General features: G+C 44.5%; 1 protein-coding gene across 2 annotated transcripts in view; it reads right to left on the bottom strand.

Annotated features, from left to right (window-relative positions):
* LOC108784611 (proline-rich protein 5-like) overlaps positions 1–13,932 on the bottom strand; it is a 120,943-nt gene that overhangs the window by 51,804 nt on the left and 55,207 nt on the right. Inside the window, exon 8 of one of the 2 annotated variants that reach the window (XM_018553471.1) lies at positions 12,917–13,570. The exons of the other annotated variant lie outside the window; for it this stretch is intronic. Within the exon in view, the coding sequence (XP_018408973.1) occupies positions 13,026–13,570 (545 nt within the window). The 3' untranslated portion in view covers positions 12,917–13,025. Of the gene's footprint in view, positions 1–12,916; positions 13,571–13,932 lie in introns of those variants that run through there. 2 annotated transcript variants of the gene reach the window in all.

Consider the following 13,932-nt stretch of genomic DNA (forward strand, 5'->3'; position numbering starts at 1 on the left):
CCTATCCCCAAATTGACCTGCCAACTAGATCCCAGGCAATGCTGAGAAGTTTATGAGAAGACATTCAGAAGCTGTGCAGTGGAGGATCTTCCTCATGAGATTCGGACTACTCAACATTCTCCAGGATCTCTACTTTATCCCTGATGATCTCACCCTTATCTAGGCACTTTGGGTGGAACCCAGTGGTAAGGTGAGTATATTATCTTTACCCCATGTTGTTTTTTTAAGTTTAATGTGTCCTCACAGTATAATCCCTTCTACAATCTGCAGTCTCTGCCGGTACAGGAGGGGCAGGAGCAGCAGCCATCAGAGGACACACAACGGGCACACAAATGGCAGACACAATGGACTGTAAAGGGGATCTAATTGCGGGCCTACAGCTGGGAGGATGTAGTGACAGGTAGAGCAGCGATGGAGTTTTTCATTTTAATTAATTTTTTTACCTTTTTACATTTTTATTTCATCTTATAATCTTTTACTTTTTAATTTTTTTTTTATTTTTGTATCTTATTATTTTTTACCTTTTTATTTTTTATAATTTTTAAATATTTTTATTTTACTTTTTTAATCACCTTTTCATTTTAATTACTATTTTTACTTATTTTGTTTCTTAATTTTTATTTCTTAATTTTTTATCAATTTTTATTTTTTAAATTACATTTTTTTTTCTTTTCGCTTAACTTAATTGCTATCACAGGAGCTAACAAGCCCCTGTGTGATAGCATTTGGAGGGTGACAGGTTCTCTTTATTAAACCTGTCACTTCCAATACAGGAGTTCTAGCACCGCACTGAGAAGGAAGGCTGTGAGTGCAGCTCTCACCTCTCACTGTACATGGAGCAGAGCAGAGAGCAGATGTTCTCCGCTCTGCTCCCCGCTCTCCATCCTGACGAGAGGATCTTCGGCCGGCAGGGAGAGAGGTAGCTGGCGGGGGGGGCAGTGGAGGACAGACGAGCAGACTGCATACAAGTGATGTCAGCGACATCGCCAAGATCACTTGTAAACGAACAAGCGTCTTCCCCGCTCTACATTTAGCTTTGCTTGCACAAAACAGAGCTAATTGTAGAACACAACTACCTGCCCAGCGCCAGGAACTTCATGTCCCGGGCGTCAGGCAATACAAATCCCTGCCACCCCTCTGATCCCGGACGCCCCTGGCCTTGTGAGAAATCCGGCCCTGTCTGTAGGCACTAAGACTGTCACCTACAGCCTCTTTCCCCTGCACTTCGGCAATCATAGGCCCGCTGATGTTGTCATGTTAAATGCAAGGCCCATAGCCCTACATTATTTGTGAGGACACCAAGGGGCGGTCAACAAATTGTAGCGGAGGGGAGAGAAGTGAAGTCCTTACACAGCTACCCTAGACATTAAGAAGCAGTTAATTTGGAGATAGTTTGGAGATTGGCTTTACATGAATTTATAATAAAGGGAATGCCATAAGGGTTACTGAGCTGGCCTGGATGCAAGCAGTACTGTTCCGCTTTAACCCTTACATTGGTGACAGTGAAAGGGTTAACACGTGACATTTGGCTGTCTGTATTTTTGGTCAGTGCTGCTAAGCAAGACCTTATTATTATGGGTAATGTTTATGAATATTGTTTGAGTCATTTGTTAATAAAAAAAACTACATCCCTTTCATGTCTTTAAAGGAGAACTATGGGGTTAAGGCTTTTCCCCATAGTTCTCCTTAGGGTAACGGGAGGACACAAACTAGCATCCTCCCGTCACCCTAGGCTCAGTATACCGCGAGCTGTAGCTCGCGGTATACTGAGACGCCGCAGCTGAAGCGGATCCCGACAATTATGCCGAGATCCGCCCAGCTGCGTGAGTGACAGCTGGCCCTATCTAGAGGCAGAGCCAGCTGTACCCGCCCCCTCCCCCGTCCGTTCTGCCAGTCAGCGTGACAAGATCGAGAGGTGAGCGAACGCCGGTATGTGTTCGCTCACCTCCTGATCTACTGAGCTGACCTGTGACAGTCTCATTGTCACAGGTCGGCTAGAACTATGAGGTGAGTGAAAAGCACTCACCTCATAGTTCTCCTTTAAAAAGAATCTTCAGTTATGTGTTTATATTTTATTTATTACAGAATTGGTGGCTGTTAATGTATTTGTCAACGCTATTTGGCTCTTATCCAACCCGTGTCATTTATTGTACACAGGAGAGTATGCTGTGTCTGCGCACTATTCTCTGTTTATTAACTGTTAAATATTAAACTGAAGTGGCATTTCAGACCTCTGAGTCACCTCTGAAATATTTGGAACATTATACACAGCATTTCGTGTCCTCCAACTGCTACGTCAGGCTACACACTGTCAGATTTGGCCAATGTTTATAATATTGTCCAGGTATATAGAACTAAGGGGCCAAGCCCAACCCCTGAAAAACAACCCCACACCATAAGTTGCTGTGCCAATCTAAAGGCCACACAAAGTTTGGAGGTCTGTAGCTATTGACTGCAGACAGTTGGCGACTTTTGCGCACTGTGCGCTTCAGCATGCGCTGACCCCACTCTGTCATTTTATATGGCCTACCACTTCATGGCTGAGTTGCTGTTGTTCCCAGTTGCTTCCACTTTGTTACAATATGTAATGGCAAAATGGCGGCCACACATGCGCGCAACCCAAAGCTTCATGTGGCCGGAAAACGCGACATTGTGCGCAAGTGCACTCCCGGAAATGCACGCAAACACGCTCAACCCGGAAGTGCGCGAAAACACACGCAACGGCCAGCGCACAGGAAGTGATGCTGCTACCTGGTTTAGCTCACCATATAAAGACGAGCTTGCCCCTGCTCCAGTGCTGATGGTCTTTTCAGCATGTGTTCCTGTGTGCTTGTACCTGTTGGATTCCTGTGACCTTCCTGACCCCGGTTTGCTTGGAGTTTGCTATTGGATTGCTGCTTGCCCCTGACCTCGGCCTGTTTCCTGGACTTTGCCTTCTGCCTCCTGATTTGGTACTCCGCTGCCTGTTTGGCTTCAACCTCTAGCTTTCCTGACTACGTTCCTGTCTCTTGCTCCTGCTCCACGCAATTCTGCTTGGTGGAACCCCGGCTTGCTGACTACATGTCATCAGGACGTCTCCTGCACATTGTCGGTTCCATCAGTGGCACTCATGCTCCTCGCTGTCCAACTGCTTCCTGTTCCCACCTCCAGGGGGCGGAAGGACACGAGTTGCAAGAGAAGCCTCCTCACCTTCCGTGTCTCTTACTAGGTACGTGACACAATATCACTAACAGTTGACCGTGGAAGATTTAGTAGCAAGGAAATTTACAGGATGGAGTTATTGCACAGGTGGCGACCTATCACGTTACCACGCTTGAATTCACTGAGCTCCTGAGAGTGACCCGTTCTTTCACAAATGTTTGTAGAAGCGTCTGCATGCCTAGGTGCTTGATTTTATACACCTGTGGCCACGGAGGTGATTGGAACACCTGAATCCAATGATTTGGAGGGTTGTCCCAATACTTTTGGCAATATAGTTTATTTACTTTCACAGGTCTATTGAAAACTTAAAAAAAAACTGTGGGCTGGAGTTGGGCTTCTAAAATGCTGAGTAACATGAGTTTAAATTTGCCCGGGTAACTGAGCCTTTATAGGTGACTTTACTTCCAAGGGCAGCACATAATGACAACTCTCTCTGCAGTAATGAAGATACACTGCGCCCCCCACAGGGGGATATGTACATTTCAGGCTGGAAGATGCTCCTGCTTCTAGCCCTCACATCCCTGGTGACTAGTCATTCAGCAGTTGACTAATTATAGTGAAAACTTTCTGCTGATTCTGCCAGTGTCTCTATTCAAGTTACAAAAACATTTTTTAAATCACTGTCAGTATTTATATTACACTATATGGTCAAACGTTTGTGGACACCTGACCACCAACTATATGAGATGTTGGACATTCCATTTCAGACCCAGAAGCATTAATATGGGGTATACACCTCTTTGAGGCTATAACAGCGCCCACTCTTCTGGGAAGACTTTCCACAAGATTTTGGAGGGTGTCTGCGATAACTTCATGCCAATCCAGCCAAAAGAGCATTTGTGAGGTCAGGTACTGATGTTGGACGAGAAGACCTGGGCCACAATCAACATTCCGAACCATCCCAAAGGTTTTCAGTGACAAAGAAATTGAATGTGAATATTAAATACAGTTATATATTTAGACTCTGAATAAGCCTGAATATCAGTGTCAGATGCTAATCATGGACTTTTCTATGTCATGTAAGTAAGTAATAAGAAATGCGTAAATGTTTTATGGTCAGGACCATTTGCTAGGACAGCAAAAGAAATGTGCCTGGCTGTTTAAATTTGGTGTGACATTCCATTTCTAGCTGTCTGTTCAGATTAGTTATGCTGTCAGGCTTTCCTAATGTCTGTAAATACTGTTGACCAATTAAGTGTTTGCTACACTGTATAAATCCCTCTGGTATAAAACATGTATCCTGTCCTCTCCTGATAAGGAGATTACCCACATGTATGTCAATAAGCGTCCTTGTTATTCCACCATAAGACAGGTGGCCGTTCCTGAATTCCACAATGTCAGTAGGGTTAAGGTCAGGGCTCCTCCACACCAAAGTGGCATTCTTGGGGATTCTCCGGATCTCTCCCGGAGACTTCAGCTTTTCAATTTGCTTGCTGGCCCTCTGGACTGCTGGGAGTTTCCTCCAATTCTGCAGCGTAAGGCTAAGTTCACATATAGTCGATCCCGGGATGCGCTTCCCGGGATGCGCTTCCCGGGACGGCGCGATCGTGCACGATTGCACACAACGATTGCTGCGCGGCCCCATTGATTTCAGTAAGTTTATATCCGTGCAGCAATCGCTGAAAAAAAGGTACATGCACCTTTTTTTGTAACACGCACTGCGACTGAGGTGTCATTTGAAAATAATGGCACCGCTAGCCCAATTGGCGGTGGTGTGTGATTCCGTGACCGTGTGGCCATCCGCGTAGTTTCGTGCACGATTGCCGCGCCGTCTTGGATCATCTTAATGTGAACCTAGCCTTAGGCTGACAGGAGAAAAGACAGCAGTGTCACAACTTCTGTCAGCAAGAGGCCAAAGTAGGGAGAAGGAGAAGTGGGAGAAGGTGTGGGGTATACTCTCTGCTACTCCAGCTTCTCCCTCTGACCCCTTTTAGCAACCAACATAGATAGTAAGCTAAGAGGAGGGGAGCCACTGACTACATTCTCCTGGATTCATCTGTACGACACACAAAGCTGGTATGGTTCTCCTGGAAAGTCTACACAGCAGGGTGAGCTGAGCCAGAGAAGGGAAGGACTGAGGAGGCAGAAGGAGTAGGTTGGCATATGCTGCATATACCAGGTTAGTGTGGGGTGTGCTATTGACACAGGTCAGTTCAGCTTGAAAATGTTTGTATCCCGCCTATAGAATGCATTATAGTGTGTGTCTATCCATATTAGACATGTAAGCTCACAAAAAATTAGTTTTGTTTCGGATCCATGTGGATTTTTATCCCTTTCATTTGATTTGGTTCGTTTTCCGGATTTTGAATCCGTCCAAATTTTCACTTCGGAACAAAGTCACCTGACCATGCCTGTAATGCAATCCCCAACAGCCAAAAAAACTAGACATGTGCGATTGGTTTTGGAAAGATTCGTTATTCGGATGAATTTTCGTTATTCGGAGGTACGGATATATATGAATAGTATTATGACACCTTGGCTCACAGACCTGAATGGCATTCGGGAGCTCCCAAATGCTATTGTGTTTTGACAGCTGAGAATCTCAAATGGGCAGAACGAGCCCTTGATGTCATGGCTCGCCCCGCCCATTTGTTTACATTCTGACTAGAGATGTCTGTTTGCAGCGAGTCTTTGTCGGGTTCGAACGGGTCGTCATGCGGGGGGACTTTTTTTTATTTCCACAAGTCGGCGGGCGTTGTTCATCGTGATTGCTGGATTACATCGATGGAGCCTTTTTTTAAAATGTAATAAAGGAATTGTCAAAAACGAATTAAAGCATTTTTTCTAAAAGTCTGGTATGTTCATTTACATTTTAGTTTAACGTTTAGTGAATGAGTGGGGGTAAGTACTCATTCACAAGGGGGCTGGCAGCATCTGGGTACCCCCTTAATTAAAGGGGTACCCCAATGTAAATGAGCCCCTCTGCCCGCAGACCCCAACAACCACCGGGTCAGGGTTGTGGGGAAGAGGCCCCTGTCCCCATCAGCATGGGGACAACCTCCCAATACCGAGGACGTGTGGCCTGGTATGGCCCAGGAAGAAGGGGGCACTCCCCCTCTCCCTTTACTGCTCTGCTGGGCCTGTGCTCGGCTCAAGGGCCTGGTATGGCTTTTGGGGGGAACCCCAATAGTGATGGTCTGAACAAACCTCAGTTTGGTTCGAGTTCGAACTTTAGAACATGGAAAAAGTTCAAACTCGGACTTGAAACTCAATGCAAGTCTATGGGACCAGAACTCGGAAAATAAAATGTACCCTTTTTGAAGGCTTACATGCAAGTTATTGGCCATAAAAAGTGTATGGGGATTCGGGTACTGCCCTGGGGGACACGTATCAATGAAAAAAACACTTTAAAAAAATACAGATTTTAAAGGAGCAGTGATTTTAACATTGCTTGAAGTGAAACAATAAAAATTCCTTTAAATATCGTGTCTGGCGGGTCCTCTTAACCTGCCTGTAAAGTGGCACATCTGTACAATTTATAGAACCTCCTGCAGCAAAAATGACATTTATTAGGAAAAAAAAAAAAGTGTGCGGTTCTCCATCCCTAACAGTACCAGACCCTTTAGGTCTAGTAGAAATGTTAAGAGGGACCCCATTTAAATTAAAAGAAAAAACAGAAGCGTGGGGTTCCCCCCATAAGTCATGCCAGACCCTTAAGGTCTGGTAGGAATTTTAGGAGGGGCCCCATTTAAAAAAACAAACAAACAAACAAAAGTGCGTGGGGTTCCCCTTCAAAGTCATACTAGGCCTTTAAGGTCTGGTAGGAAGACCTTACCAGTGCCATTCACTTCAATGGACCGCCACGCCCCCTCCTGCCCCACTACATAGTGAGCAGAATCCGTTCCGGCCAGAATCGGGCCGGAATCCACTGTGTCTGGTGTTAACGAGGCCTTACCCAAGCAGGGCTTGACAAGGCACAAGAGGAACCTCACGTTTTTGTTTTTTTCTTCTGCTGACTTTTTTTATTTTTTCCTTTTGTCTAATGTCACTTTGCTGCAACGACAATTCATCCGGAACGAAAATTCTTACATACTACCGCTAACGAATTTAATCCAAATCCCAAAAGGAATTGACTTTCGCAACCAAAAAACGAAATGACAAATCCAAACGGAATGAAACACATTTTTTGCTGATGCACATGTCTAAAAAAAAAAACTCCATCTGATTGACCAGAGAACAGTCACATGTCTGAATGAGTTTACCTTTGAACGGAATTGGGAAGGATCCAAATTTTCGTTAAACGAGCATTCGGATTCGTATGTATTCGGATGCATTACATACCCTGTTTCCCCGAAAATAAGACATACCCCGATAATAAGACCTAGGACTATTTTTGGGAATTGCTATAATATAAGACCTATCCCAAAAATAAGACCTATGTGTGACCTTTCCCAGGGCCAGTAGTGGCATAAGGTGGGAACTTGAAGAGCCGCGGAAGAGAATCAGCGTTGCCAACGAAGCCAGCGCTAGAGGAAGCGAGGCGGCAGCAGAGTGTACAGAGCCACATAAGCCGATGCCTCCTCTATAGCACCGGCTCCTGTCACAAGGGGAGTGAGACCAAATGCACTCCGCCTGTGAGGAATGATAGTGAAAGTGCGCTTCGCTCATTCTGGCCAGCGATTGGTTACCAAATTGCTCTTGGAAAGGTACGGCACCCCTGATTGCCCTGATCACCCTATTCTTAACTTTGCCATTTTGGATTATTTAATTTCGATTTGCATTAATTTTGGATTGTTGTACATTAAAAAAAAAATAAGACCTACCCCGAAAATAAGACCTAGTGTGTTTTTTTGAGGCAAAAAAAATATAAGACAGTGTCTTATTTTCGGGGAAACACGGTAGTATTTGAGGTTGAATAAAGACGTAAGTCCATCAAGTCCAACCTATTGCGTGTGGACTTGATGGACTTATGTATTTATTCAACCTCATTAGAATTTGGAAATTTGGATTCTAATTTAACAGAATTCATACGAATATCTATATGGAAGAAAATAAATTTACATGTCTCATCCATACTTCCAGAGCTATGTGAGGCATCCAAAATCCTATGTTCCATCAGTTTCTTTGTTGCCTTCCACAGAATTACCAACGAATTGTCACAATTGCCTGACTGTTGCCCCCGTATTCTAACAAATAATCATAATTGGCTGCGGCACCCTATGTGAGCTGCTGTTAAACCAATAGTTCGCTGTGGCGTCTCTATTAGCCACTCCCCTTACCTAACCCTTCGTCCCACCCCAGCATCAAGCTTTCCAAATTTGGAAATTCCCCAGGTATTACGAACTGATCAAACCATGTCTGTATGGAGCAGGCTTGGTGCACAGGGGCTCATTCATGCTGCAACTGTATACAAACTTTTCTCTTGCAGGGCACTTTTATGTGCATTGCAGGGTCACTTTAACAGTGCCATGCTGCGCTGAGCAATTATCTGATCACATGTATCTCTGCGTTCTATGATCCTGAAATAATGGAGGTTTACATGTAGCAGTTCATTAGATTAGCAACACTCCAACTCTCCCATAATTTAAAGAGGGAAAGGCAGTGCGCCCAGATCAGATGGACTCATTGTGTATTCCAGACTACGAAGCGTGTTCAGTTGGATTTGCTTTAAATAAAGATGAAACACTGATGTTTTCACGTCCTGCCCTGCCGAAGCTGTTTATTAGATGTTAGATCTGTGCAGCCCGTGACAAGTCTGCAGTGAATACAAAGTGTTTGAGAATGGAGAATGCATGGAGTAAGCCCCCACTGTAATATTCTCTTACAGCAACGCTCTCTGAAACCACACGGCAGTATAAAACATATTGATGGTATTGCAAAATGAAAAGTGGATTTTTATAAGGGGTTTTCCATTCTGTTGAGGTTTGCGTCGGTTCTACTTCAGGCTTACTTGACTACACGATACAGGAAGAAATAATTGAAAGCCATGGGAGAAAGCCTACCGAAACCAAAATTCAGACTGCTGAGGTCAGATGGTTGAAAGATAAATTCAGATTGGCTGCAATGGGTTACTGCCCGTTATACATTGATCTTTGTCTTAATGAGGACCTGGACTCACAAAAGTGGAGGTTTACTATCTGATAGGGAGCATCTAGAAATGTTAATTGTGCCTGAGCAGTACCCTATAAAAATCCCTTTGTCCTGAATTCCCCCTGAAAAATAATAGTGCACTTCCTGTGCCTAGTCACTTATTAGGTATGAGCTTTGGTCAAACATGAGTTCACCTGAATTCAAGTCACAGTTAGAGTACGTTCACACCAGGTGCAGTGCATTCCGGTTCTGGCCGGAACGCACTGCATCGCATTGCGGCCGGCTCACTTTTTTTGTGGGGCAGGAGGGGACGTGGCGGGCCATTGAAGTGAATGGCACCGTAGCCACGCCCTCCGGTCTGCAATGTGATCGTCCGCATGGGATCGCAAGGCACATTGGTGCGATAAAATGCTGTACACTATGGAAGCTACTGTGCTGCTCACTGTTCTCCTTGCTGGAGAGGAAGCTGTACATGAGCACCTTCAGATCAAGGATCTCCCTGCTTCTTTTTTATTCATTCTGTGGATCTGCACTTCCTCTGCTACCTTTCCTTCTGCTTGATGAATATTTATTTGTATTTTTCGTGAGAACACTAGTCTTCGAAAGGGGCAGCTCTGACATGAGGAAGCAAAGCCCTGCACCTCAAACAAGATGGCTGCTTCCACACAGAAACAAAGTGCAGAACAATGCATGGTAAGTCAGTAATTTGGAAAGGTTCAAAGGCAGGAAGTGTACAAGCAAAACTAGTGACTACTCCTATGCCCACTTCTTGCAATTTACAGGTCCAGCACAGTTCCTCTTTAAAAGTGTAACCACACTTTCACAGAACACAATGATTTGTATTGGTCCCTGCAGCTTATGAAAAAAATGCCAGTGTGATGTGTGACCTCATCTGAAGACCAATAGTGCGTACAACTGTACGGTGTAGCCCTGTGTTTGCATCCATTTTTTCAGTAAATGCGTTACTCCTGGTCACCACTAGAGGGCACTGTTTGCAGTGGGGAGACCTGTTCTACTCTGAGCTGAATGAGCAATCCCAGAGTCATATACTGTATATCAGAGCACAGCATGATGTATTCAGAGCCAGGAGGGTGCAAGCAGTGTTACGAGAAACATTTTTTTTAGGGGTTTGTCTGTTTCCAAGAATATTTAAAGAAGAACTGCAGTTATATAAAAAGTTAACCCTTGCAGTAGGGCTACTCCAGCGCTGCAAGGGTTAACTGCTACTTTTTCTCTAGGGGCTAGAATATGGAAGATATACTCATCTGATTCTCGGTCCTGCAGTGGTTGGGAATCCCTGCGGGAGTGGTGACTGTCAGTCACTGCTCTCTGCAGCGACTTGATTGAGAAGTGAGCAACTAACTGTATGCGTTCGCTCACTTCCCGATCTATTGAGCCGACGTGTGACAGTTTCATTGTCACACGTCGGCTCGAACTATGAGGATGAGTGATTTTCACTCACCTCATAGTTCTCCTTTAAAACAAGTTTAACGAAATACCCACTTTAGTGAAGTGGGTATTTTTTTTTGTACTTTTCTACACTTTAATAAACAAGTGTAGATGTGTCCTTTAAAGCTCCCTTTAAAGGACACATCCACTCTATCACAGTCTCCAGGCTTACTCTTTTGCACACAGTGTTCAAGAAAGTGAAATTTGTCCATTGTCGGAGAACAGTGGTATTTGTATGGTGACACCGCAATACCAGGGGTGTCATTACCCTTTTTGCTGCCTGACGCGGGGGTGTGTGTGTGTGTGTGCTAGTGGTTCACGTTCAGGGGGAAGTGAACCCTGCAAACAAGTCCCTGGTGATTCAAAGTGCTAGTCAAATTAGCGTTGGACCAGATAGGCGGTGAGGTAGCTATCTTGGCTAAATTCCTCCTCCTAAGGGGCTACTAAACATTAACAATCCGGTATGTGTAAAAAGTTTTTATTATATTTATGAGCATGTAAAATGTTCAGATTATCAAAAGAGAGGATATTTATAATAAAAGTGGCATGTTCAGGGTGGAGATATTTTCATACATAGTGCTAAATTGCTGCCCAGTAATCCCACAGAAGAAAATTACCGTCTGTCATTTCAGTACCACTTTTAGTCTGATATATTTGCTAACATAGAGCAATAGGTTGCCAAGCAGATTCCCTCACCACCTGCGCAGTTGTAGGAGCTTCCACTTACACGGCTGTGAACCATGTTAGTAGCTGCTCTGCACCAGCCAGCCTTTCCCTAAATATGAATGGATGCACTCGGCCCTATAGAGAGGGGTGGGGGAGATAATCTGTGAGCATGGCTTATAATCAACTGGAGACAGTTTTTGTAACTTGTCCTATTGCTATTTCCCCAGATGAGCCTCGGTTGGCATTCTTCCAAGTTTCCCAATCAAGAGTCAATGGGGCACTCTAAAGTTTGGGTTCAGCTTCAACTTCTTAACCACAGGCTAAAAAACGCTGTCACTGGCATAGGAAGTAAGGGGAATTCTCTCCAACAGTCCAGATAGCAGTAAAAACCTGACAGGGGTTTTAATTCTTCCCCACTCTATCTACATTTCAGCTGGACATACATTTTAACTTTTCCCAACATTTTTGTTTCGGTACCTAGCATGTTACAGCAGTGTTTTAGGAGGTAGATGTAAATTTATGTTTGTGGTGTTCTTCTCCAGAAATGTGGCAATCTCTGTTCCCGGGGGGTTTTCTCTCCCAGGCGCTACTGTTTGAATTAAAATCTGTGGGGCCAAATACCCAAATCTAATAATGTAGAGTGCCAAGTCCAGGAGCCTGAGGGCCGGGGTTGAACACCAAGTATGGTGGAGCTGCTACAGTGTTTCTATCGAAGGATGTACATTTTTTAGAAAAGCAATTACATGTACCTCCCCAAAAGCTGTTGTAACAGACTTAATGAAGTTCTCCTTTAAACTGTGAACATAGATAAGCATGGAAGTCGTAAGAAGGCAGAGGTCTGCATGCTCTCAGAATGATGCAGAGGAAAGGTAGCTAAACTTCGGCCCTCCAGTTGTGAAGAAACTACAAATCCCTTTTGGCTTTGCAAGAATCTGATAAATACAGGTATGGCTTCCAGAGTCAGATGCAGGATGGGACATGTAGTTTCACCACAGTTAGAGAGCTGAAGCTTAGCCAACCCTGATGTAGAGGATTGTACAATGTATATTGACTTCTGGATCAGCTGTTTCAGAAAGAAAAGTAAGAATACAAAAAGACCATAAACAGGTGGAGCAAGAGGAACATTTTGCTGGAAGAATGTCACCCTTTTCCAATGCATGGTAAAGCAACAGGTCCATGTTAATGCCAGCCAACACGATTGCTTATACTAATTTCTCTCCATTCCCCCATGGACAGGAAGTGTGATACCTGGTACTTGTGGGTATGGCAGAGCTTGCTCCCCTTCCTCCTGAGTGACAGCTCTGCTAATTAGTGGCTCAGGCACCCAGGGCTGTCACATGGCGGTGGGGAGAGAATGCTCAGCCCTGTAAATATTTCAAGTCATGACCACAGTTCCTTCTCCTCGTTCCTGCTGGAAAACCAATCGATGGTGGGGTGAAGAGAATGTAATTATAAGCAGCGACAAGGGGCAGCGTTAAAGGTGAACCTGTTGCTTTGACCTTCACAAGCAAAGCACAGGTCCACTTTAAAACATTCCAGGTCTACATTTGGACTATCATTATTAATTTTCATGGATGGATTTCTTTATCCAAACTTGGCAACTGTAACTGGAAGTCACACCCCCTAAAGTGAGGGCACAGAATATAAAAAAAAAAAAAAAAAATTTGAATAAAATGTAATTATACGAGGCTTTGTCTGCCCACATCCATGCCATATCCTGAAGATTGAGAACATCCCCTCCCGAAATCGATGAAAATTCCTTCAGAGTCCGAGTCTATGGATTCTAAGATCTGATCAACTATTGTTTCTGGGCTGGAGGAAGGTGCAGGAAGCAGTGTGGAGTCTCTGGACAGATTTTCTATTGAGTTCTGGCTGTGTAATAGTCCTTGTTGAGGTTCGCTGTTATTGTGTGTGGGTGTAAATTGTCCATTGCCCATGGAGGGTCTCTCCAGCTCAGCCGGAGGTTGTGTTTTGGTGGTGGCCATGGAAAGTTTGGAGCTGGAGTCCAGGATGGTGGTCAGGTTGGAGTAGCCCTGTATCTCCAAGAAGGTGGTCATCTCCGACACAGAGTGCCTGCGAATTCCCGTCCCGTTGGATGCAAGGTTTTCCATTTCGTACTCAGCAACCGGCGTCAGCAGCGGATTGTTGTAGCTCTTGGATCGCACCACTGGGTTCTTAGCTACGACATCACCTGACTTTGGGCAGCGGCGGAATATGCGCTTTTCTGTTGGGAACACAAATAAACAACAATGAGTTAGAATGTTCCTAGTATCACTCCTAACACTGAGCTGACTAAACTCCAACCAAAGTATTTAGTTCTAGATAGAGCAGGGAAGGGTTTGAACCCTAACAGGATTATTGCCGTCTATGCCCTCGCTAGGGAGATTCCTCCTCTATTTACCATGACTACTGTCACCAGGACAGAAAGAGATAGGTAATACAAAAGGATATGTCACCGGTACAGAAAGTGAGGAGAAATCTTCTGAAATGGATAAGTGTGCAGGAGGAGGAATTCCCTTTACTTTGGAGTGATCTCCTCTTGGGTCCTGTTGTTTCTCTGGAACAGGAATTGAAGGTATGAAGAAC

The sequence above is a fragment of the Nanorana parkeri genome, unplaced genomic scaffold, assembly GCF_000935625.1.
Source record: "Nanorana parkeri isolate BGI_ZX_2015 unplaced genomic scaffold, ASM93562v1 scaffold120, whole genome shotgun sequence".
Lineage (NCBI taxonomy): Eukaryota > Metazoa > Chordata > Amphibia > Anura > Dicroglossidae > Nanorana > Nanorana parkeri.